This window comes from Bos javanicus, chromosome X, assembly GCF_032452875.1.
Source record: "Bos javanicus breed banteng chromosome X, ARS-OSU_banteng_1.0, whole genome shotgun sequence".
NCBI classification, from domain to species: Eukaryota; Metazoa; Chordata; class Mammalia; order Artiodactyla; family Bovidae; genus Bos; species Bos javanicus.
Window position 1 is genome coordinate 18688916 of NC_083897.1, and position 27656 is coordinate 18716571.

At 38.8% G+C, this 27656-nt stretch overlaps 1 protein-coding gene across 1 annotated transcript; it reads right to left on the minus strand.

Moving 5' to 3' along the window:
- Positions 1-3292: 3292 nt before the first annotated feature.
- Positions 3293-27656, minus strand: MOSPD1 (motile sperm domain containing 1). The gene is made up of 6 exons (XM_061408399.1): positions 27519-27656; positions 14441-14696; positions 14255-14330; positions 12605-12822; positions 7534-7695; positions 3293-5082 (listed from the first exon to the last, which is right to left on the minus strand). The coding sequence occupies exons 2-6, from the start codon at positions 14592-14594 to the stop codon at positions 5051-5053; spliced, it is 642 nt and encodes a 213-aa protein (XP_061264383.1). The 5' UTR covers positions 14595-14696; positions 27519-27656; the 3' UTR covers positions 3293-5050.

Here is a 27656-nt window from a genome sequence, read left to right on the forward strand (position 1 = left end):
CCTGTACGTGTCTCCTTGGTAGCTGTTATGTAGTCTTTTTAACATAATTGTTCCTTGAATGAAAATATCAAGGAGATGCTCGTTTCCAGAATCCCTTCTTGAAACCTGAAGCTTTTCATGCTGACTTTGTGTAACTCCTTCTGAAGTGAATTCAGGTGGCAGAATTGTGAAGGCCTAACCATTTCAAGGTGGCAAAACACCTACGGTGACAGATAATTACAACTATCACCATGCTTCTTGCTGTGCATTTCCTGTTTGCTAACTGCCTTCACGATGAATCATACTCATTTTCACGATGACAACTTCTTTACTTTGTTCCTAATTAAAACTTGTAATGCCAGTGGCCCCTTGGCAAGCTTGGGTCTTTCCTCTCTAGTCTGTGATCAGCCTCTTTAATCACAGCAGAGAAAAAAGTTTTCTTCATAATAGACAGGAAGCAATCACACACACATCACAGTCTCAAATATCTCCACGGAAATTGTTTCAAAACAACTCCCCCCACCTCCTGGCACACTCATCCTTACCTTTGCTTGTGAACCCAAGCCCTCTTCGTGTATCAAGCAAGCCCATCATTTAAGGTCAGTTCAGGCCTCTTCAGCTCCGGCAGCATTTGTCGGGTACGCCATGCATTTCAGCACCAATTGGATCAAAGGGTATTTGAGGCACATTTTCTTTTCTACCCTTCCTCCCATGCCACCACACACTCAAATATGGACTGTAAATCCAGACAGTGCAGACACACAATGTATGATCACTTGCCAGTCACCCAGTTTTTGTTAATTACAGCCTGTCAAAATGCAGCAGACTTGAATTAAAAGGGAGAACTTAAGTGAGTTCAATCAAGTCATCTCTAAAAGGGAAAAATCCAAGTATTTTTATGATTCTGGGGATCTAACATTGAAAACTAGTTGAGGGGGGGGATGTTTGTACAAAACTGGGAAATTACACACTGAAGATGGGAGGATAAATAACTACTGTCAAGGGGTGACACAGATTACCAATTTAGTCTTTGATATGAAATATTGTTACTGAATCATCAAGAATTAACCCATTCTGAGTCTGGGGGAGAATGGATATATGTATATGTATGAGTCCCTCTGCTGTCCACCTAAAACTATCACATTATTAAATGGCTATACTCCAATATAAAACAAAAAATTTAAAAAATAATAATAATAAAGAATTAACCCCCCAGGTTCAATGCACGATACTGGATGCTTGGGGCTAGTGCACTGGGACGACCCAGAGGGATGGTATGGGGAGGGAGGAGGGAGGAGGGTTCAGGATGGGGAGCACATTTATACCTGTGATGGATTCATTTTGATATTTGGCAAAACTAATACAATTATGTAAAGTTTAAAAATAAAATAAAATTTAAAAAAATTTAAAAAAAAAGAATTAACCCCTTCCAAGATTATAAAGAAATTAATTCTCCATACTGTTGCCTAGCACTTTGATGGTTTCATCTTTTTACCTTTAAATTTTTTATTCATTTGGAGTTCATCCTGTTGAAATGCATCAATCCAATTTCATTTTTTTTTTCTAGATGGCTATCCAGTTTTCATGCCATTTATTGGCCAGTATATTTTTTTCTCCACTGTTTGGAGGTGACACCTCTACCTAAATTCCTGGGTATATTTGGGTGTATTTCTGTATTTTCAGTTCTTTTCCTTTGGTCTGTTCAAGGACCAATGGCACATTATTGCAATTATTGAAGTTATATAAAAGCTTTAATTTCTGGAAACATTTCTCCCTTTACTCTTCAAGATTTCCTAGTTATGAGCATTTCTTCATATGAACTCTAGAATCAACGCATCTAGGTGGAAAAAAACACCAACACTTTGTGGTATTCTTTTTGGGATCGTGTTAAATTTATACAAGTTAGAATGATAGGAAATGTTTATGATGTTAATACTACAATTTCCATTTGTTCAGGTCTAGTTTTGTGTTTCCCTGGATTGTTTTATTCTCCTTATAAAGGTTTTGGGACTCTAAGTTTAAACCTAGGGTTTTTTTTTTCCTGATATACTTTTTTTCTTAATTGAAGCATAATTACTATACAATATTGTGTTGGTTTCTGCCACACATCAACGTGAATCAGCCACAGGTATACATATGCCCCTTCCCTCTTGAACCTCCCTTCCACCTCTCTAAAACCTAGAGTTTTAAAAATTTTTGCTATTGTAAATGGACTCTTCATTATAAATGCTAACTGGTGCTTGTATGCATGTGTATCTATGATTTGTTACCTTGGTGTGGGGTAGTGTTTTCTATGATTCAAAATCCAGAAGTCATAACAGATTCATAAATGCAACTACCCCAGAATAAGTTTTGCATGGTAAAGACACCATAAGTAAAGTCAAAGAAAAATGATAAACTGAAAGGAAATATTTGCAACTCACATCACAAAGGGCTCCTATAAGCCAATAAGGAAAAAAACACCCACTCACCAGAAAGCAGGGGATGGCGAACCAAAAAGGTAAATAAATAGCTCTATGAAAAGATGGTCAACCTCACTTTTAAGTTAATAAAAATTAATAAGAATGAGGATACTCTTTACTGATATAGAAAGTTCTTCTGGGATATAGTGTTAAGTGGGAAAATAGCTGGGTGCAGTATAGTATTGGGTTGGCCAAAAAAGTTTATTTGGGTTTTTCTGTAATAGCTTATGGAAAACCTGAACGACCTTTTTGGCCAACCCATATAGCCTATGTTACCATTTATATATAAAGCACTAAAATGAGAATCTGTATTTGGAGAAACAAAGTATATTTAAACTAATAAAAGTGGTCACTTGTACAGGGCTGAGTGGATAGGCAATGGGGTGGGCAGGGATGGTGAGCAGAGTTTTCACTGTATACCTTTTTAGTTTTTTATTTTTGAAGCATGTAACTGTTACCTATTCAAAAATTTTAATAACAAATTAACTCCCTTGGTAAATTTAAAAACTTAAGACATTTTGGCTCACATATTTCACTTCTCATTTTTGCTTATTTAACTCACAGAAACAGGAGACACCTTTAGGATACAGGGCTTCCCTGATAGCTCAAGCAGTAAAGAATCTGCCTGCCAATGCAGGAGACACAGGAGACCTGGGTTCGATCCCCGGGTTGGGAAAATCCCCTGGAGAAGGAAATGGCTACCCACTCCAGTATTCTTGCCTGGAGAATCCCATGGATAGACAAGTCTGGCAGGCTACAGTCCATAGAGTTGCAAACAATTGAACACAGAGACAAAAATTTTGAGTTCCTCAGAGACATACCCAAACAAAATGTGTAAATCAATGTGAAACTTCAGGTCTCCGTTTTCTTTTATTTTTTAAAGTAATTTCTGTTCTTTACAATGTGTGATCACACGCACACAGGCACGCACGTGCGCCTGCACTCGCACACATACACATATACACGATTTGAGATGGACAGAGAAACAAAGATAACTTTCAAACACAGACTTCCCTGGTGGCTCAGATGGTAAAGTGTCTGCCTACAATGCGGGAGACCTGGGTTCAATTCCTGGGTTGGGAAGATCCCCTAGAGAAGGGAAATGGCAACCCACTCCAGTATTCTTGCCTGGGAAATCCCATGGACAGAGGAGCCTGGCAGGCTACAGTCCATGAGGAAGCAAAGAGTCGGACACGACTGAGCGACTTCACTTCAAACACAAGGGTAATTTTTTTTTTTTTACAAAGTTCAAAATAGATTACATTTATGTGCTTTTTAGTCATTACACAATGTACAGACATGATCCATTTAATGATTTATGCTCCCCAAATGGTTAAACAATGAAGATTTTCTATGAAAGAGTATACATAAAAGCTTTGACTTTAGAAGCAAAGTACTGTTTCTTGCAAAAACCAACATCAGGCATATATCTTGTGTTTATCCTTGAGAATACTACAGTAGCAGTGCATAAATTCATTCTGTAAAAAGATCTGGAACATGATTTTCAAGAGACTGAATGCATTGTGCTCTCAGATAAAAATCCTAAGTCAAAAGATCAATTACTACAACACTAACAGTTAAAACTGCATATATATGTTAGAGATCAGAAGAGGCTATAAAGAAATGTAAATAGTTGTGCTTCAGGGGACTTTTTTGGTAAAGTTGTTTTAATAATAAATACAAACTTATAAATACAACTTAAAAAATATCTCAGTGACTGGTATAAAATAGACAGATATCAAGGATTTTTTATGTTGATACTTGGCTTAGAGTTTAAAGGTGAAAAATCATCTCCACATAAACCACCTGGCATTGGTAGCCCCAATCTGGGCTAGTACCTTACAGTCAGGCAGAGGGCTATGGAGAAAAGACAAGTGATTTTCCTCCCATTACCATAAAGCATTATCCAGAGGTAAAGCTAGGGTGTACCAAGTAACTAAACAAATGTCTACCTTCCTTTGGAATTCTTAGACCAAATAGAATGGTCACCCTACTTCTTGGTGGCTGGACCACAACCTATTCTGCAGTTCATCAAATGAATTAAATATGTCTTCTGCGAGAGACTAAGCATGATCCCTCAGTACTTTATTCTTTTTATTACTCTCTACATATTGACTGTAAAACGTATTTTAGAAACACCATGGCAACTGTTTATAATGGTAGAGGACAAGGCATAGTTTACATAGGAACATTGATGTTCGTACCTAGGAAGTAAATGTACTTTTACTTTTAGGCTGGTCAGTTTGCTCTTTTAGGCCTTTAGCTTTGAAGGACACATGACTGCAACAATCAAAGTGAATTAGAAAAAGGATGAGGAAATAACAAATGTCTTAATTAAGTCTTTTGCATGGGTGGCTTAGATGTAAAAAGAATTTCTTCAAATAATTTCCTAAGTGTCACTCAGAAGCCTCCTTGCTATCTGTAACATAATGTGCTGGAGTCCTTGGAATAAAATTATAGAGTAATTTAAAATATATATTATATATTTGAAATGATTGTAAATCATTCAATAGTTTGTAGCATGTTAATGGGGTGAAATAGAGATAAAAGGCAGTCCACATTCATATTTTCAAGATAAATGTACTTCAGAAGTCAACTGAACTCCTTGTTCATGTTCTAAATATAGCCATTGTGATAAGACCTGAAAGAAAAAATTGGAGCACAGTTAAAGATATGCATTTTACAAAATCTTTACAGCACAAAGCCAGGCACTCTACCAAGAACTCAAAATAAATTTGAATTTTGATACTATACAGATACTATAGTGGAAGATATCCAGTATATAGTAATTGGCAGTCATTGGATAGATTTAAATAAATCACTAATGTCTGGCCATAGCTAATTTTTTAACCATTAAATATATCTCTCACATTTTCCAGTCACATCAGCTATAATAATAGCAGACATGGCAGTTTAAAGTGTCAGTAAACACAGCCAACTTTATCAACAAAAACAATGTAAGCCTATTTGTATTCCAGTGTCCTAGAGCCACAAAGAGACAAAAGCATATATTTCTGCTTAGCTTGTTTCTTTGGAAGAGACTCCATACATAAGAATTTTAATAATATAAGAATATACTCGGTCCTAAATGGTTCTTAAAAAGTGAGTGATAAAGTATAGAGAAGGAAAATAATCGCATAGGACTTGGGGCAAAGATGCCCCAAAAGGTTAAGCTGGAGTAAGCCTAAAAGATGAACAGGAAAGACAGAAAACAGTAAGATGGGCTGGCATTTCAGGTGAGTGAATGGCAAGAACAAGGGCATAGAGGTAGGACTGGGGCTCCAGATGAGCTTTGGGAGGTCAATAAATAACCTAATGGGCTCTAACCAAGGATTTACATAGGGAAGCAGCTAGACAATATTAACTCAGAGAGGACTCGGAGCATGGAGTCTTCAGTGTCAAACTATGGAGTTATACTTCATTCTATGGATTATGGGGAATCATTGAAGGTTGTTGAGCAGAGTGGTGGTGGTGAAACCAACCCAGAATTAAATCAACCTGACAGTAATGTGATGGGTGATTTTGGTTGAGGGGGAAATAACGGGGATAAAAGGGGGAGGAACAGGAAGAGAAGGGACACAGATAGAAGTCAGGGAGACAACTCAGGAGACAATTTTGAAGTTTAAAAAAAAGTGAGCACACCAAGGAACTGAAAAGAGTTGGCATCTCAAAAGAGGTGAGAGGAGACAATGAGGAAAGAGTCATGCATCACGAGAATCCTAATCTTTGACACATGGTAGGTATTGAATAAATGTTTGTTCATTTGAACTAATTAACTATAAGATTTCAAGCCAGGATGACTGAAAGAAATGATTCAATAGCAGACAAGGGAACTAGTTTAAAGAGAAAGGATCACAATATTAAACAAGGCTGCCTTGTTCATCTTTATCACTGTATGTGCTTTGTGTATTTCCCTAAGGTCAATTCCTAGAAGTGGAAATGCTGTATAATGGAGTGTATGCAGTTTATATTTTATACATGTTTTGCATGCATGCTAAGTCACTTCAGTTGTATCTGATTTTTTGTGACCCCATGGACTGTAGCCCGCCAGACTCCGCTGTCCATGGGATTTCCCAGGCAAGAATACTGGAGTGGGTGACTATTTCCTTCTCCAGGGGATTTTCCAGACCCAGGGACGAACCTGTCTCTTGTGTCTCCTGCATCGGCAGGCGGGTTCTTTACCACTAGCGCCACCTGGGAATCCCATACAGTTGTAAATCAGCAAAAGGACAATAATGGAATAAATGTAGTATTTGGTACTAGATAAATAAGTTTGAAAGAACCAAATGTAAGCCAACAATTAAATCTTAAAATACATTTTACCTCAACATGCTTCTGAAGCAATATTTTTTTGTTTTTCTTAAAAAAAAAAAAAATCAAGCCACCACCATCACCCCATATACACATAAACCACCACTACCACCTCCAGGCCATAAAAATTGCCTACATAGGGAGGGGCAACATAGGGGTAGAGGACTAGGAAGTACAAACTGTTGGGTATGAGGCTCAAGGATGTATTGTATAACACAGGGACTGTAGTCAATATTTGTAATAACTGTAAGTGGAAAGTAATCTTTAAAATTGTGTTAAAATTTTAAAAAATTAAAAAGAATCAATTATAATCAATAGACCTTAGGTGAGCCATTTAAAGATTCTGGGCCTTGATTTATGTTAGGAATGCTTGCTTTAGGTTTAATATTAGTGTTTCTATAACTTTCATGTTTCTACAACGTATACTTTAAGTGTTTAGGATACAATTTAGTCCAGAATAGATTTTTTAAAAGAAATAATGGGATAAATAAAGGAATAATGTATTCTTCTTCTCAAGAAAAAAAACTGCCTATGCTATGCCCTGGTGGCTCAGAGGTTAGAGCGTCTGCCTGCAATTCGGGAGACCCGGGTTCGATCCCTGGGTCGGGAAGATCCCCTGGAGAAGGAAATGGCAACCCACTCCAGTATTCTTGCCTGGAGAATCCCATGGAGGGAGGAGCCTGGTGGGCTACAGTCCACGGGATCACAAAGAGTTGGACAGGACTGAGTCAAACTAGTACTAGTAGTATGCTATGCCCCAATGCATCTTTAAAACACTTACCTAAGATATAAGCAGCCACTAATTTTTGATTCACACTTAAGTGGAGGTAGAGAGGCACCAGTGATTCCACATCCCCCAGCGTGGGAAGCATCAGAGCTGTAATACACACCACTGCCAGGAAGACAGTCAGTAAACTAGGTCCTGAGGAGACAGTTCTGTTTTCTGTAAAAAGACAAGAACCCCTGAGATTTCTTCTAAAAACAACTTAGATAAAAGTTCATTCATATAGACTGGCCACCACTCACCAGGATTCTGGTTTTGTCTAACTTCTCTGATACTTTCTCCATCATTCCCATCCCATGGGCCCTTATCTGTTGGACTTATCTGGAAGCCCATTACAGGATGGAATGTTCTAGTGGCCATCATCCTTTCCCCACCACCCCACTGGAATTTGTAGAAAGTGTTTGAGCATGTATCACCTGTGTATGTTTATAAATTATAGGCATAAGTACTGTACTATTATATTTAATATGAAATATGCAAATAGAACTTTAATAGAATGGGCTAAAAACAGATAGAAATTGAAGTTCTAGCATTGTCTTCCCATACCCCTCATGCACTACTTGTGTGTACTCCGCCTTGGAGCCCACTGCAGTAGGGCTACACTACCTTCTGGGAGTATCTTTGGTAGACCTTGAGACAGGTTTGGTCCTAATAACTGCAGCATCCTGCTACCATTTTGGAAAATGTTAAGGCACCAGAAAAGGTTCAACTTGAATGTTATTAAAACTGCCTATGAAAATTCTTGCCCTCCACTCTACCTGCATTTATAGTACAGAAGAAAACAGCAGAGACAATATCCGGCAAATAGTCTGCTAAATGAAATAACTGAGTCACAAAAGGACAAATACTACACGATTCCATTTGTATGAGAAATCTCAAATAGACAAACTCATAGAATCAGAGTAGAATGTTGGCTGCCAGGGGCCAGGTTGCTAATCAATGAGCATAAAAATCTCAGTTATGCAAGATGAGTAAGTTCTAGAGATCTGCTGTACAGCATTGTACCTACAGTCCACGATACTATATTGTACACAAAAAGTAGTTAAAACAGTAAATATCATATTGTGTTCTTACTATAATAATATAAAATTTAAAAACATTTATTATCAGGTCTGCCCTTCTATAGATCTGGCTGTACAGAACTATATAGTATTCATACCCATATTTTTAAGAAACCCACCAGCATTTTCTGTCTTACAGCTTTTCCCACTACCCTTCCTTTCATTAAAAGAAATAGCCAACAGCAACACAATCTTTGTGTTTTATTAATGAAAAACACTGTTCATTTTATTATTAGATGCAGCTTTTCTAAATTATTAATACCTTAGCTGTTGTGTGAAGCTTAATTGAGCCTCACGAAAGCCAGATAGCTGAAAACAAACTCAAAGTTTACAGTGATTATTGCTTGAGACGAAACAATAGCATACATGCCTAAAAACAAGTCTGTCTTTTGCTAATGAATACAGTACTTTTTGTACTTGTTGCAAAGGTAAGTTTTCAAGGCAAATATTTCTGACAACTACACTGCTCAATGCAAACCCACAGTTTTATTCCCCTTGAAAGATAATTTCAAGAAATTTTTACCGTTTAGAGAAATTTCAAAAACATTCACATAAATGCTTGACATTTTTCAAAGTGGAGAGTGTTTCTGATACTACAGGGTTGTAAAAATTTTACAGATACAGAAAAAAATAAGGGTTCTTCTGTAATCCCATCTTCTTAGAGATAACACTGTTAATAGCTTGGTATATAGATGCTTGCAGATTTTATAAATGCCCATATAAACATGTAAAATGATTTTTTACTTAAATGAGACCATATTATACATACTGTTCTTAACTTTTTACTCTCACTTGGAAAAATATTTGAATCTCTTTTTATGTCAATATAGGACCATCTACCATTCTATTGTGTTGTTGTTTAGTCACTAAGTTGTGTCCAATTCCCATGGACTGCAGCCCGCCAGGCTCCTCTGTCCATGGGACTTCCCAGGCAAGAATACTGGAGTGGGTTGCCATTTCCTTCTCCAGGGGATCTTCCCCACACTGAGCCACCAGGGAAGCCCATTCTATTAAATCCTTGTAAATGTCTGCATGACATTCCATCTTTTGAATATTTGTAATTTAATCAATCCCCAATTTATAGACTTTTAGGTCATTTTCAATTCTTTATTATTATAATCAGTAATAAAGAAAGTAGTTTTCTTAAGCCAAAGAGCACTAGCTCAAACCTGGCATCAGACATAGCAGTTTTTTAGTAATATAATTAAGATAAACCCGCTAAGATTCAGATGAATCCTTTTAAAACACCTTTTTAATGACGTGGGCTTTGGTATTTTGTGAAAGTATGTTTTGTGGATTTCTCTTCAACTTCTGTTAAATGAAATATATATATATATATATATATATATACACACACACACACATACATATAATTATATTTATGCTCATAGACAAGGTCTAGAAAGTAACACGGAACACATAAAGGCAGATTTGTTAAGTGTGTGGGATTATAGGTATTGTTTCCTTCCTTTAATTTGTTACTTAGATGTCTTTTATACAATACATAAACTTGAGAAGAATTTCTCATTTTTATTGCCTTTCACTACATTTTAAGATCCAAATATCTTGAGATATAGCCTCTAACCATTTTTCCAGCAAAACTCAAAGAGAGAACCTCACAATATTGTTGTGCCTATAACATACTTAATAAACATTTTCTACAGCTAAAGACATACAAAAATAATGACTCCCATAGAACAATCGCAATTTCTTTCAACATTTTGATTCAGAGAAACATAATGAAAAACGTAGAATTCCATATACTAGAAACCACACATAATTTACTATTAATTTAATAAACAAGAGAAGCTAAAAATATCACTCTGTGCGCCTAGATTGACTAAGTTACTGTTACACTCTATTACTTTACTCAATTTCCCGCCATATTATTAGAAGCATTGGGGTAACTACCCACAAATGGGACTTGCTGGCCAAGACTGTGGGGAGTGAGGAGCTCTACTGTGGGATTGCCCTTGCTCTACAAAGGAGCAGGAGACTTGGAAACTTTTTAAGATAAAGAACAACAATCTACCAGACTACCAGGTGAGAAGTCCAGCCTTTCTACTGAGGCCCATGTACATATTTCCTGTATAACTAATCTGTGCCGGGCCCTGTGCTAGATGCCAAGGACATAATGATGAACCAGACAAATAAGGTCCCTGCCTTCTTGAGCTTCCTGACAAGGATGGCTTAGAGAGGTGTTTTTCCCCCCCAAAACAGAGACTACCATGTACTATGCCAATATCTCCGATTCTATTCATCTACTTACTCCAATTTTACATTAGAACAATTCTCTAATGTACCTGAGATACAAAGGTTTGTTATAAACATAAAATAAGAAGAAAATGTTCAGTTAATACACATTTGTATTTTAGGATGATTTTCAATTTAATTCTAACAAATTTAAAAATAAAAGAAAAAAATATATGTAAAACACTAAACCCTCTTGGGCATCACACCAGTCTGTTAAACACAAAAGTGATATCCAATGACCACTTTAAATTACAAAATTAACACCCAAAACCAAACACTCAGATGGCCTTTCTTCTTCTATAAGAAGGCATTTTAAAAGAGGAATCCTGCATTTCACATCTATTTATAAGTCAACTTCACAGTACTGATTGGACATCAAAGTGTCCATTTGACGTCATCAAATGTCATCAAAGTGACACTTGACAGAGATTCTCTTTCAGCTTCAAAACACGAAAAACTAGTTCTGTCAGTTAATAACAGTTGCTGAGAAGAAAACAATCTACTAACTACTACCTAATTCCTAGTCTTGGTATCACCAGTGAACCTGGGCACTCCCTGCATGGAATGAGAAGACACTTGGCTCCAGCGAATGCCTGTCTTGTCAAAATAAACATTCTAAGATGAACAAACTGATAGGGATTTAAGAATTAATGTAATGACAAGTAGATGACAAGTAGATGGTTTTTATTCCTTTATATATAGTGTTGCGATTTCAAGAACAGGTGCTATCATATTTATATATCATGATCAAAAAGTCCCCATGCTTTTCTATGGAAAGTTTTCTCTTCCTCCCTTTATAATAGGGTTGACGGGAGATAAGAAGAAGATCAAAGGATGGGGGAATGATGTCCAAAGAGTTGAATATGAGGATACTGTCGATGTTGAAAGACTATATCGTAACACTCCTGAATATCTAAGCTGGAAGGAAATGAGGAATGGAGAGGGATTCAATTAACAGCCCACAGGGGAAGGGGATATTATAATCTACTTAGTTTAATTAACTTCAACTTTAATGAGTTTTTTTTTCCAAAATAATATGAAAAGTGCACTTGGCCTACTGCCAAGCACAATTTCTCTCCTTCTTCGAATTAATTCAATGAGAAAGGATATAGGAAAGTCACAGAAGCAAAAGTACAGAATTGCCAAATTGTGCTAGCATTGTAAAGTACAGTGCCTGCAGTCTCAGGTTTTATAGACTGAAAAGCTCTGGCAATGACTGCCCCTGCCTTACAGCCCTGTCTCAGTTCAGTTCAGTTCGGTCGCTCAGTCGTGTCCAACTCTTCACGACCCCATGAATCGCAGCACGCCAGGCCTCCCTGTCCATCACAAACTCCCGGAGTTCACTCAGACTCACATCCATCGAGTCAGTGATGCCATCCGGCCATCTCATCCTCTGTCGTCCCCTTCTCCTCCTGCCCCCAGTCCCTCCCAGCATCAGAGTCTTTTCCAATGAGTCAGCTCTTCGCTTGAGGTGGCCAAAGTACTGGAGTTTCAGCTTTAGCAGCCCTGTCTAGTGGAGTTATTTTCTCCCCTAAAAGGCCAGCTTGAGGTCTCTTGTTCAATTCTAGGTACCTGATCTCTACATTCACTTTTGAAGTAGTCAACTAGGTTTAGAGTGGCAGGTTATTGTTCTAGTAATTATTCTTTGCTCCCTGATTCATTTAAAGTAAGAAACATGTAAGACCTCAAAAGGACTTTAAAAACAACCTGAAGTAAAACAAAACAAAACAAAAAACCAACACAACGCAAAGTACCTGGTTGAAACGACTGCTCAAAAAATAAACTTTCAGTTAAATGTTCTTTTATTCTTTTTTCCTCCTCTTCCTTTTGTTGTTCTTTTGCGGACGGGAGAAGAGTAGCCACAACCTCTTTCCTTCCTAAAGCCTTCCTCTGGCTTTGTTCAGAAACTTGGAGACGGAATTTGTCTATTACGCCATAGTGACAGGATCGGACATCTCTATGACGAATTACACTGAAACATTGAAAAAGAACAAATGCAGTTTAGGTTTCAAACAGAATTCAGCAAGAGATTTCATACATATTTACTGAGTGTTACCAAATACTCAAATACAGAAACTTGTTGATGATGTTTTTTTTTTTTTTTTAAATCACAGTATAACCCCAAAAGAAATGGGTAATTCTTAAATATTTGATGAATAAGAGTCTAAAATAAAAGGATAGGTAAAGGAAATTCCTTTTCACAATGACATTTTTTCCTGGATATCTCTGTGTAGCAATATTCACTAAAGAGGATATATATGAAATTGTTTCTTCCCCACAGAAGTCTCAAAAATTCCTATTGCCACTTATTTATTGTTCAAATAACAAAATAACAAACCTCACCCTAGACTTCAATTAAAATTGAAGTCCATGCACAAAGGCAAAAATAAGCAATCGAATAAGTAGGTAATCCAGTAAGACCATGCAACAGAAGGCTAACAATACATTTCTGTATTTCTCTGAAAAGAGTATAAAGCAGTATAATTTTTTATGCAAGTTATCTTCAGTGCCATTCATTTTTACTTTATAAGAATAAAAAGAGAACACAAAACAATTAGGTCAAAGGTAACACATTTATGGGGCAAGATACTATATTTCTTTGGAATAGTCCTTATCATGTACACAATGAAAATCAAAGAAATATGCAAAAAAAATATCATCAAAGATACATCATTTTATGGCTCTGAGATGATGAAAATATATGCCAGAGAAAAAACTTCTGCTTCTCATTCTTATGGAAGATTTAAAGCAATACAGTTTACTTGGTAGCTTAAATTAAGGGCTGGTCATTAGATCCATCTGGTCACCTCTAGTTTTAAAGTGAAAGTTAAATATGAACAGCTTGAACAAACAATCATTTATCTGACACTTTAAGACCAAATTATCTGGAAGAGCTCAGCTAACATTTTCCAGATGAGTAGTTATACACTTGTTTCCTGTTTGTATAGACTAACTTTCAGTTTTATTACTGAATCATTTCAGATGAATTTATATTACTATTTTTCTCAGAGTGTAGCATTATTAGTCCCTCAATTGTCACTATAATAGCAAGATGTTCCAAAGAAGACTAAATTCCCTATTATAGCTAGAGAAATGTACAGGATTAAGTTAGAACTTTAATTCCATAAATCTCTCTGCTATGACTAAACGCACAACCACGAGGAAATGTTCATGGAAATATTAACACACACCTTGGCTCCAACATAATGAATTATTATGTGGCCAACCTGTTTAGAATTTCTTAGAAACTTCTTAAAAAGAATGTTGGCAGACAAACTCTCAGCAAAAATCCAAAATGTAATGAGTGCCAAGGTGGAGCAGCTTTAAGAAAAGATCTTTTGCAAGTTAAACACATAAATATCAACACACTGAAAATATGTTACCAGGAAGTGATTTTGACTTACATATCCATACAACACTGAGGCTTTACTGCACCGGCAGCGTCAACGACAACATACTTATTTGGAGTAGTACACAAAACTGAAAGAAAAAGTCACAATGGCCATTAGTGATTTTTAAAAAATTAATTTCTACAAGTCAAAAATTAGTAGGGAGTAGTTCAATCCATACAATAGACCTAGGAGACTCACCTTTGAACTTCAAGGCAAACTCATAGGGATTATAGAGTGTCAACACTTGCTTATGTGTTGACTGGTCATCTGCATAAAATATTAGCTCTGTGGGAAACACAAAGACAGGAAGATTTCCTTCCACTAACTCTGGCTGTCTTTTTTGTTGATGCATTGGCACTAAATCCCCCTCGCTGAGGCGTCGGTTTTTACAGTCTCAAATCTACTTGGGGTTTTTCTTAAAAATCAGTTAAAAACTCCAAAGCATTTTGGCAATCTGGAAAGAGAAGAGAGAAAGCAAGCTGAGTGATAACTGTTTTTCATGAGCTAGCTGTGACTAGCATGGTTAGCATACATTAAAACAGTCCCCAAATCATTTAAACATGCCTTTGACTTTTCCTCTTGGTTTACTTATACAGGTTCTACTAAACTCTGCAAAGAAACTTACACATGCTCCTTTCACATTTGGGATATCAACCTATGATAAGTTACTTACAAACTTGAATACAGGAATAAAGAAGGCTTCCTATTTAATCACCCTCGAAGAGGTGCGACCAAAGGGTTGTCAGTATTTTAAAACCTCAGATTAAAAAAAAAAGAATACATTTTGTTACAACATATTTTATGTGAGCCAATCAGAATTCTTAAAGAAGAAAAAAAAATAAAGTAAGCTTCCATGATTTACAGGGGAAAAACACAAGACTCACTTTTTTAATACTCATTATTCAGTCGCTAAGTCATGTTCGACTCTTGGTGACCCCATGAACTACAACATGCAAGGCTTCCCTTCACTATCTCCTGGAGTTTGCTCAAATTCATGTCCATTGAGTCAGTGATGCCATCCAACCATCTCATTCTCTGTCACCTACTTCTCCTCCTGCCCTCAATCTTTCCCAGAATCAGGGTCTTTTCCAGTGAGTCGGCTCTTCGAATCAGGTGGCCAAAACATTGGTGCTTCATCATCAGTCCTTCCAATGAATATTCAGGGTTGATTTCCTTTAGGATTGACTGGTTTGATCTCCTTGCTGTCCAAGGGACTCTCAAAAGTCTTCTCCAGCACCACAATTTGAAAGCATCAATTCTTCAGCACTCAGCCTTCTTTATGGGCCAACTCTCACATCCATACAAGACTACTGGAAAAACCATAGCTTTGACTATATGAACATTTGTCAGCAAAGTGATTTCTCTGCCTTTTAATACATTGTCTAGGTTTTTCAGTTTTTCTTCCAATGAGCAAGCTCTTTTAATTTCGTGGCTGGAGTCACTGTCTGCAGTGATTTTAGAGCCCAAGAATATAAAATCTGCCACTGCTTCCACTTTTTCCCCATTTATTTGCCATGAAGTGATGGGACCAGATGCCATGATCTTAATTTTTTGAATGTTGAGTTTTAAGCCAGCTTTTTCACTCTCCTCTTTCACCTTCATCAAGAGGCTTTTTAGTTCCTCTTCCCTTTCTGCCATAAGGGTGGTGTCATCTGCATATCTGAGGCTGCTGATCTTTCTCTTGGCAATCTTGATTCCAGCTTGTGCTTCTTCCAGCCCAGCGTTTCTCATGATGTACTCTGCATATACGTTAAATAAGCAGGGTGACAATATACAGCCTTGCCGTACTCCTTTCCCAATTTTGAACCAGTCTGTTGTTCCATGTCTGGTTCTAACTGTTTCTTCTTGTGCATACAGGTTTCTCAGGAGACAGGTAAGGTGGTCTGGTATTCCCATCTCTTTAAGAATTCCCACAGTTTATTGTGATCCACACAAAGGCTTTAGCATAGTCAATGAAGCAGAAGTATTTCTGGAATTCTCTTTGTTTTTTTCTATGATACAACAGATGGCAATTTGATCTCTGGTTCCTCTACCTTTTCTAAATCCAGTTTGTACACCTGGAAGTTCTCAGTTCACGTACTGGAGAACAGTAATACCAAAGAAGTTCTCGCATTATTGCGGATGTTCTAGGCCCCATATTAGATTTCCCAACCTGGGGATCCAGCAAAGGGACTGGAAATCCCCAGGGAATCTGACTTTGGAGGTCAGTGGGACTTGGGGAAACAGAGACTCTTGGAGGGCACAAACAAACCTTGTGCACACCAGGATGCAGGGGAAAGGAGCACTGACCCCACAAGAGACTGAGCCAGACATGTCTGTGAGTGTTTGAAAGTCTCCTGCAGAGGAGTGGGTTGGCAGTGGCCTATCGCAGGGACAGGGGCGCTGGCAGCAGCAGTCCTGGGAGGCACGTGTTGGCATAAGTCCTTTTGGAGGTCGCCTCTAGCCCTACCACAGAGCCTGTAGACTCCAGAACTGGGCCTCCCCAGGTTAAACAACTAATAGGGAGGGAGCACAGCCCCACCTATAAGCAGACAATTGGATTAAAGATTTTTTGAGCATTGGCTCTGCCCACCAAAGCAAGACCCAGTTTTCCCCATAGCTAGCTAGTCCCTCCCATCAGGAAGCTTCCACAAGCCTCTCATCCTCATCTATCAGAGGGCAGACAAAGGAGTCAAGAACTACAATCCCACAGCCTCCAGAGCAAAAACCACAATCACAGAAAGCTAACCAAAATGATCACATGGATCACAGCCTTGTGTAACTCAATGAAGTTATGAGCCATGCTGTGCAGGGCCACCCAAGAAGGACAGGTCATGGTGTAGAGTTCTGACAAAATGTGGTCCACTGGAGAAGAGAATGGCAAGCCACTCCAGTATTCTTGCCTCAAGAACCCCATGAACAACATGAAAAGGCAAAAAAAAAAAAAAAAATCATCATTACAACAATGCTTTAGTTAGTGCCTCTGGCAGCATGGGTGGGACAGTTCTCTTAATCATTTTTCTATTGAAACCCACAAACAGAAATGTCTTGAAAAGAAGCCAAATATCCAAACTTGCTGAGTTTTCTATGAAAATTCAAGTCAGTAAGCAAGCCTTGGCATGCAAGTGGCACCATGCCTCCTCCTACACAAGTACACAAGCTTTGTGAGAGCTATTTTCTTCCAACTTCAGAGACCTTTTTGGATTCCTTCTGGGGCTCTTGAATATGTTCCAGAAAGTTGTAGCTGGCAGAAGTCTGCCTGTCTGATAAGTAATGTTTCTGCATTTATTTCCTAATCTAATTTTGATCAACAACATTCTTATTTAGTTAGCACCCCAAATATGGCTTTGTAAAATAAAATGTGAAAGAAAAAATATACAATCACAGAAAATGTCTGAGTTTGTAGACCACAGCTTTAGAATAGGCCACAAACCATTTAATACTTTGCACTCAAGTTCTCATACACTCAAAGAGAAATATTAACAAATGATTACATTGTTTGATTTCTACCAGCTATCAGGGCTGTGATTCTGACTGGGGCTTTGTCCACTTTTATCAAATAGGATACTGTATAATCATGTATGCAAATTTTTATTCTTTTTTTCCAGCTGAACATTGTTGTTGTTCAGTCGCTAACTCATGTCTGACTCTTTGTGACCCCATGGGCTGTCCTTCAACATCTCCCAGAGCTTGCTCAAACTCATGTCCATTGGTTGGTGATCCCATGCAACCATCTCATTCTCTGTCGCCCGTGTCTCCTCCTGCCCACAATCTTTTAGGTGAGGAACTATGTCAAGAGCTGCACAGAAATACAAAAATGAATAATGCACTGGCCTTGCTCTCCAGAGACTAGTCTAACTGAAGAGACAAAACAAATATTTAAGCTGCTGCTGCTGTGGCTGCTAAGTCACTTCAGTCGTGTCCGACTCTGTGCGACCCCAGAGACAGCAGCCCACCAGGCTCCCCCGTCCCTGGGATTCTCCAGGCAAGAACACTGGAGTGGGTTGCCATTTCCCTCTCCAATGCATGAAAGTGAAAAGTGAAAGTGAAGTCGCTCAGTCACGTCTGACTCTTAGCGACCCCATGGACTGCAGCCTACCGGGCTCCTTCGTCCATGGGATTTTCCAGGCAAGAGTACTGGAGTGGGGTGCCATTGCCTTCTCCGAATATTTAAGCTACTTTTATTATAATGCATACTGCTGTATATAAAGTGCTAGGGAGTTAGAAGACTGCCTGGATAATTCTACCTGGAAGAGAGGCCAGGAGATAATATTTGGGGTGGCCCTTAAAGAAAAGAAAGGCTTCTGTGTTGGGGGGAGTGAGCAGGGAGGGCATTCATTCCTGGGGATCAGCATAAGCAAAGACACAAGAATGTGAAAGGAAGAAGCTTGGTAAGGTCAGCATCCACAGGCTGCCCCAGAGCCCACTTTCTATTTGTACACTTACGGCATGCCTATAGCTCATATGTGTTAGGTTGTTGTTACTGTTTTGACTAAGCTCAAAGCACTCGACATTTTTATTAATAATAATATTTTACATCTGTTTAATTTACAACAGATTACAAACTTCTTATTAATTATATATACCAAATGAATTGATATATGTAAAGCCTTTAGCACTTGCTATAGGCAAGGTGCTACTCTAAGTATTCGTTGCTATTACTAAATTAGGAAAAGACCAGACAGACAAAAAAATGCCAGAAGGCCTCTCTTTGTCCAGTATTCTTTCCACTATACCAAACTAACTGTCCATTTCAATAAAAGAAAACTAAAGTTATTCTGAAGGGCATCTGATAAAATTATTTTACTTCTGAGTTTTTATTTGCCATGAATTTCATTTCTTTGTTAAGAGCTAGACACATTTCTATTTGGATAATGTACTCCTGGAAGTTTGGGATACTTTTTTGAATAGAAAATGATAAGCTCTACAATTACTTTCTTAATAAGCTTAGCTATCAGGAATAGAACAACCAAATTTGGCATCACTAAATAATATTCAACATTTTACTCTAAAATTCAAGGTGAGAATTTAGCTTATGATAAAAGGTAGCATCTCTAATTTGTGGAACATAGTTCAGTCAAATGTTGATAAAATCAGGTATCCAGAAAAAAAGTTGATTTTATGCCTCACTCCTTATAAAATTCCAAAATTTAATTGTAATAAATCCCAAATGGAACGAAGCTTTAAATGTATTTTTAAAAACATAAAAGCACTAGAAACCATGGGAAATCTGTTTTTTATATAATCTTAGGCTCTCTAACAACCAGAAACCAAAAAAATAATAAATTCAACTATACAAAAATTTTTAAAGTTCTGCATGGCAAATAAATTTTATAAGTAAAGCTGAAAGAACATTTTCAATTCATATCACAGGCAGTGTGTAATTCCCCTACTATATATAGAGGACTCATAAATCATTAAAAAAAGATAATGCAATATAAAAATGAGCAAACACTGTAATATTTTGTAGAAAAGGACATACAAATTGTTTTTAAAGTTACAAAAGTATGTGTAACTTCACTCACAAGAGAAATACAAACTAAATCTATACCGAAATACATGTTTTTACCTGTCAAATTGGCAAAAATAAAAATGTTTGACAGTACATGGTGGGAGCAATCAGGCATGTTCTTACATTGCTTCCAAGGATATAAATATAAATTGGCACATCCACTCTACCTGCTAAAATGAAATGCATATAACCCTCAGATCTAGAGATTCTACTTCTAGGAATGTGTTGGGCATAAATATTCCCAAATATTCCCCTTGTGTGAAATCCTGTATGAGAAAGGTTTGAGGGATTTTTTTTTTTTTTTGGAGGGGGGTTGCTTTTTTTTTTTCTTGCAGCACTGAGTATTAATAAAATAATTTATGTGAGGCACATAGAATGAAGCTTGGCATGCAAGAAGGGCTAGTTGTTGCAACAGCAAAAGATTGGAAACAGCCCAAATGGTCATTAATAAGAGATTCATTAAATTAAGTATGATAAAGTCATTTGCTGGGATACCAGCTATCTATCAAGAAGAAAGGGGAAGCGCTTTGGCAGCGTGCAATGCAAACTGTAGGGTATGCTACTTTTGGTGTGGAAAAGGGAGATAAAAGACTATGTAAACCTATTTTCTTGGATATGGGGGAAATATCTTTGGAAGGACAGCCAGGGCTGCCCCTGGAAGGACAGACTGAATGGCTGAGGACAGGGGTGAGAGGGAGTTTTCTCTGAACACTGTTTTATATCTTTTGAATTCTGAACCACATGAAGACCTAATTTAAAAGTAAAAAAAAAAAAAAAAAGGTTGAATCAAGCAATAACTCTACTAGAGGCTAATTTGAGAAAGGTGCCAGTTTTGAAACATAAGGAATTTAGAAACCATGTGTGAAAAATCTGTTAACTGCTCTTTCCAATTTATGGTCTTTTAATAACATTGAAAACCTTAACCTATGTGTTAAATAGAATGATTTTAATTATTTAAGATAAGTTAATATGCAACAGAAACTCAATACAATGAGAAAAAGTAAGATTTATTGAAGATGACTTGCAAACCTAGGAAAATGTAAAACTTTGTCACAAAGGAATATGAGGCAGTTTGTAAATCTGACTGAGAAGTTAAAATTAAACACACAGAACAAGTGCTAAACTCTTGTTTCTAACCTCAAGAAGTTAGTTGGCACAGGTCAGAGTAGATTATTAGCTTTAAATGATGGCTTAGTAGAAATTCTTATTTTTGAATTTTGAAGCTTTCTCTTTATGAGTTAAATATTTTCCCATGTATCGTGAATAGGCTGGCTGTCCCCTGGTCACCATTTTCAGCAGTTTACTATTTCTTTTCAGATTTCTGTTGCCATTTTTCACTTACCTTGGCTAAGATATAAATCGCCTCCCAAACTCCAACCAGTGGAGATTAGGGAGGAATTAGCACCAGGTCACCAGTGCAATATTATAGGCTCTGCCAACAAACACGATGGAGTGTGACACCTGCCTTTAATTAATGGTTTTCCGGAGACCAACACTTTCTTTTTGCTCTAGTCAACGTTGCAAAATGATAAAATGCAAAAATTCTGGGGACAGATTATACATTAAGCTGGTAAAACCTCACAGCAAATCAGTTAATAAGGTTGCTTTCTGAAAGTCAAGTACACACAGAGTCAAAGAATGTCAGCTCCTAATCCTTCTCATTTTACCAATAAGAAAAGCAGGCCCAGAGTGGTTAAGGGTCTTACCCAAGGTTGCACAGGATATTGGTGGCAGAACTCTGGTCTTCAGACTCACACTTCCTTATACAATGATCATCTCCTCTGTGTCTCAGTTCAAAAATCCTGCTTCCCTGATGCTGATGGCCATTCATGCCCTCATCTCTAGAAAATTCCCCTGCTTTTCCATAAAAGAAGAATTCTCAAAGGACGACCCAAAATTCAAGTCTTGATGCATGTGTTTCCTTTTCGGTTTTATCAAGGAAAAAAACACAGACAATTTCACTCACTAAGTTGCACATACTTTCTTTTCCTGATTGTGAAAGCAGAGCTATGGCTGTTAGTAACCCAAGTTTGAGCTTCCTTTGTGGCTCAGATGGTAAAGAATCTGCTTGTAATGTGGGAGACCTGGGTTCAATCTCTGGGTTGGGAAGATCCCCTGGAAGAGGCCATGGCAACCCACTCCAGTATTCTTGCCTGGAGAATCCCCATGGACAGAGAAGCCTGGTGAGCTACAGTCCATGGGGTCTAAGTCGGACATGATTGAGCGACTAAGCACAGCACAGCACAACCAAACTTTACTTTATTCTTCCTCTCTGGATGCCAAAATTTTATGCATTCTTCGAAGCCTACTTCAAATGTCCCCTCTTTTTTGACTTCATCTACTGCTCTAATCTACAAGGATCTCAGTAATTTTATTACATTATTTTTTAATATACTTATTGCATAGAGTGAATAATTTAACATTTGTTTTATGTGGAGTAATTATGACTCCAGATTTCAGGCATAACGCTATATTGTTTTTCTCTGGGGTTGTGTTTGTTTTGTTTTGCTGTTTTGTTTTTTGCATCTGAAGACTAGACATCAATGTTAGGCATTAGAAGATACTGAACTCAGCAGTTAACCTACAGGTGTCCACTAATAACTGGCTCCTCCATCAGCTCCCTTTCCCCATAGCTGAACACCCTTTATCCGCAAAAGACAGGCAACTGATCCCAATTAGAGGAACAGTAAATCTATGGTGGCTACCTGCCATGGGCTGGGATAAGAGGAGAACCGAGAGCATCAGCACTCCCAGCTGCCTCTCCCCTCCCCCCTCCCTCCCACTTCCCTCTCCTCACCATCCCTGCCTCCTTCCCCCTTGCCCAACTAGGCCAGCAGGGTTTAGAAATCTGAGGCTCTGATATACCCCCGACATTACAGAAAGACAACACCACTCAGAGCTCCTGGTACTGGAAACTGCCTCATCCTTTTCCTCTATACCCAAAGCACAGAAATGCAAACATGAATGAAATTTGAAAGAAAACCTTATGTGTGCACACCACCTTGTGACCAGTTTGCAAACTACTCTCCCTCTAAAAAAAAAAAGAAAAAAAAGAGAGAGCGAGCCTCAACACACTGAAATCGGCACCTATACTTTCTACCCGCACTTCTGGGAGGAGACCAATACTCCAAAGTGTGACCATTTGCTATCCTTCTCACTTAGGATGGACCAGAGGAAGGGGAAGACAAGGCTCTGAGATACACAGGGACATTTGCCCTCCCCACCCCCTGCCCTTTTTGTGGGGGGATAGGAGGCTGCAAGAAAAATGAAAAAAGTAATTCTTGGGGATTCTTGTATCAAACTGGTTCAAAGTGTGAAACAGTTAGGCATGATTCGAAGTACAGCCTGCCCCAGACACTAGTGAGCCATCTGCGTGGCTACAGTGCACCAGCTACTTCCTACCTGTCCCTGGCTCTTGTGTTTACTGATTAGGGGACCCAGCTCCACCTTCAGGCCAGTCCCCTTTTATCTGGGCATAGGGGCTATCTCTTTCTTCCATACGTGGTGCAGTCTCTGCCAATGGCCAACTACATAGTATATAGTGAACAGCAATATGTTCTTTTGCTTTACTCTCACTGGTATCAAAACCTCTCTTTCCTTCCCATTTCATAAAGTCAGCTTTCCTCATCTCTGAGCTTCTAGTATTATCTGTTAGGCTTTTTAATGGCTGGTCTGTTCCTAAAATTGACTCTTTCACAAGCAATGTTCTAATGTTCATGCTATATTAGATGGTTCACTGCCCAATATTAGGCAATTTTGTTTTTATACACTTTCTAGTTTTTTTGTATAATTTGATATCTTACAAGATTGACTGCTATAAATGATATGTATTGCTAGGCTATTACATATTTAAGATGTAAAAGTTAAGTAGTGTACGTTTTAAGGTTTAAAAGAAATAAGGATGGGGAATTCCCTGGTGGTCCAGTGATTAGGCCTCTGGGCAGGGGGCATGGGTTTGATCCTGTCAGGGAACTAAGATCCTGCATGCTGTGTGGCATGGCCAATAAATAAATAAATAAAAGAAATAAGGATGCCCTCCAATAATGTCTTTTTAAAAACATTTCTTTCTAACTAGTTATTTGCAACCTTTGTTTTACAAAATCCAAATATGTCTTCAGTTATTTCCAGATGTATGTACAATTCTCAAAGTCCATATTAATTAACTATATGAAATACATATGTTGCTATGAAGAGCACTCTCAGAAGTTTGAGGATCACAAATTATTTCAACAAACATTTACTGAGCACTTATTATATACCAGGCACTGTGCTAAGGAATATGGAGAAAAGATGAAATCATGGTCTCAGCCCTCCAAAAACTCAGTCTAGTACGAAAAATGGATATACATAGTAATTAGGATAAGATGTGAGAAGAGTTAAAATGCTGATAGATACAAAATGCTCTGGGATCATAAAGAAAGTGACAGTCTGCCTTAAATAGGGGTTTGCAGTAGGAGTGGAGGGAGATGGGGGTGAATTCCAAGGAAGAGTATTTGTGGAGGCATGAAAGGGACTCTTAAAATGAGCTTTAGCATTGCCTATGGTTAAAAAATAGCATGTGTGGGGGAGCAGCAAAAGAGAAGGCTGGAAAGGTAAGCTGGAGGCAGATGGTGAAAATCTTCTAAGCCAAGTTTGAGAGGTTTAGACTTGATTCTGGATGCCAGCGTTTCTCAAAATGTGGTACCAGACCAGCAGCTTCACCTGGGAACTTGCTAGAAATGCAAATACTTGGGTCCCACCTTAGACCTATTGAATCAGAAATTCTGGGGTCGGGGCCCAGCTCTCTGGTTTTAATAAGCCCTCCAAATGATTCTGATGCACACAATGCTTTGAGAACCACTGCTGCAGGCCAAGGGAAACTTGGAAAGATTCAGAACAGGGAACTGACTGGATATGATCAGAAGTAGGAGACCGGTTGCCACTCACCACTCAAGCACCGGGCCTGACTCCAAAGTAGCTACCACAAACAAAAATATTAAATGAATGTGGCATGGAGAAGTGAGGGGCTACACTAAGGCAGGAGTAATGGAGAAGAAACAGATTGTAGAGATGTTTTTCAGGTAGCTCAAGTTGAATCAGGTGACTAGGATATATCCATACAAGTGTGACCAAAATGGTTTTTATATAAAAAGCAAGCTATAATCTTGTCGACTGTATCAATTACTGAGTGTTTTAAGAAGTGAGCCACACAGACTAGAAAAAAGGGGAGGTCAAGAGCAATTTCTATGTGTTCCCACAGGGTCAAGAGCAAAGGGTGCCCTGGCATGTACATGAATTTTCTGATCTGCTTGGCAGTTCTACATCTCCCTTGAAGTTAATAAACTGGTATTAATATTAACATAGAAATCTTTTGTGAGTTTGGTTAGTATGAATCAATCCCTGAGACTGACTGATAGTTTCTGAATGTGCTGGCAAAATGCAAGTTTGAAAACCTGGTACTTGTCCTGATGATCTAGTCAAGGTACTGCCAAGGGGAAAACCTGCTATAGCCTTTTTATGCCAATTTCATCACTGATCACATAGCCCATTTAATTCAGGTAGAAGCTGGAATGAGTGAAAGAATCAGACTTTGTACTATGCCCTGAAGGTCAAGAAAGTCAGGTGGAACTGTTATTTCTAATTTTGGAGGCAGGATTTAGCTGAAGCAATCTTCAATTTCCTGACAGAGAGGAGGGAGAGAAAGGTACAGGTCAACCTACATGGTTAACTTACCTAATGACCTAATGAGAATTTTGCAGAATGCGATTCCTATTTCTATTAGGACTCTAGGTACTTCTTGTTACATACTGTATGTTCCTTTCAGTTGATACCAACATCTTGGCTTATTTAACCAGCTTATTTTATCCAAGAATAGTGCCCAATCAAAAACTGCACTATTTTGTGGAATTTGAGAGCTATAAGGGGCTCTGGAAATTAAAACAAAACTTTCACATTACAGATGAAGAAATGGAGGGCCTCAAAGAGTAAATCACTTAATCCATTTATTGTAGGGCAAGGTTCTCCAGAATGCTACAAAGTAGCAAAACAAGATTCAGAACACTAATAATCTGTTTCAGACAAGATTTAAAATTTCTCTTTCATTTTAAACTTTTTAAAATCAGAAAAAAGAATGAATTACTTTATTGAGCTATTAGAGACATGGGAAGCTTTTCTTGCAGTTTCTTGTTTTCTGCTTTTCAGAAATTGGAGTTAAATGTAAAAGATCCATGAGAAAAAAAATCGAAAGCAAAAAATTTAGGAAGAAAATGTGCAAGAATAAGTTAAGGGGAGAAACATGCATTATGTTATAAGCTATTTGTTCTATTTTCTATCTTTGCCTATAACATGGTAATTTTGTACTGAATACTGTCCATTACATTTAAATATATTTTATAAATAAAAGGAATTCAAAAATTTCAAAGATCCTGGTATGTGAGTAAATGTCTTATTCTGAGAGTTCTAGAAATGCTTCAGAAACTACCTTAATCTTGAATCCTGTTTGGATAAGAAGACGTGAACAACTTGAAAGGAACATTTGGCCCTGTTTCCTGTTTTCCAAACTTCCCACTGCTTTATAAGCAAATATATGTGTAATCTTAAAGCTGGTGTCCATCCCCTATTCAATATCCTGTATATGGTATTTTCTCCGCAGAGATTTCCCAGCATTTAGAGGAAACAAGTGGACAAGAATTTCATCATCAAGAATATATTATTCCCGTGTGTGCCCTGCCTGAAGAAGTAGATTTTCCCCTTCTGTCTGGAATTCACATTAACACAATGCATTCTGAAAGTACACTACTATTTAGGCAAGATCCAAAGGACCCAATTTTTCAGGTTTCTGTCCTCTTTAGCGCCCTCAAAGATAAAAAAAAAAAAATCCGGACTTTTTCCCACCAAGTTAGGTCTCCTCGATTCTACTGGGACAGAAATGCTACTTCAGTCCAGAGAGGAGAGATGTCAGCTACTTTATCCGGGGGGGACACCACAGAGCATTGACGAAGGGTTGGAAGACTGAGCAGGGAGATCAAACGGTCCATCTTAGGACTTCAGCTCCACCAGGTTGGGGCCCTGCCTTTCCAGCCCTCGTCCCCACACCGGCCGGCTCCATGTGAAACCGGTCATGTGAGCCTGTTTACAGCAGAGCAGCTGGTGCAACCATCAGGATCCGTGCGGAGGTCCAGGAAAGGAAAAGATACAGGCCACGTACCCCTTACCAACTCCCCCCATTATTGATATTTCAAGAAGGCGTTTCCTGTCACTCCCAGCCTCTCCGCCCCACTTTCATCGCCCTCCAGCGATCCCGGGACTCCTCGCTCCAGCCCAGCCGATTTCCTTCCAATTGCTCGCCGCGGGGACGGGCTGGGCTGGGAGGAAGGGCGAGGACGATGACAGCCTGAAGGTGTCGACCTCCCTCCCCTAGCCCTCTTCAAAACATCCGCTAAAGAGTTGTCCCTGGAGTCTCATCCCCGGGGCAACCGAACTCTGTCTGGCAGGCACCGGGAGGATCCCGAGCCAGCTGCCTCCGCCCGGGCAAAAGCGAAACACACACGAGCCGGCCCGACCCTGGGGCGGAGATCCGCGATCGGCGAGGCAATTGACAGTCAGAGATGGGGCAGCAAGGACTCCATCTGCCTTCCCCCCACCTCCCACCCGCGTCCCGGCGCCGCGGAGCCCGGCTGTCAGTCACAGAGCCAAGCTCCGGGTTTGGGTACGGCTCATTCTTTCCGCCGGGTCTCTCGGCAACGTAACTTCCACGTCTTCCCGAAGTCGGAGAAAGTGGGTGACGGGACGGTGGGGGACTCTCACCTCGGCAACACCGGCTCCTCGGAAAGCAGCTGCGATTGCTCCCTCCGGTCCTTTGTCAGCATCTCTAAGCTGCACTGCCTGCTGGGATACCGGAGGACTCAAATACCACCTCTCTCCGCCCTCGAGGATGAGCTGCAG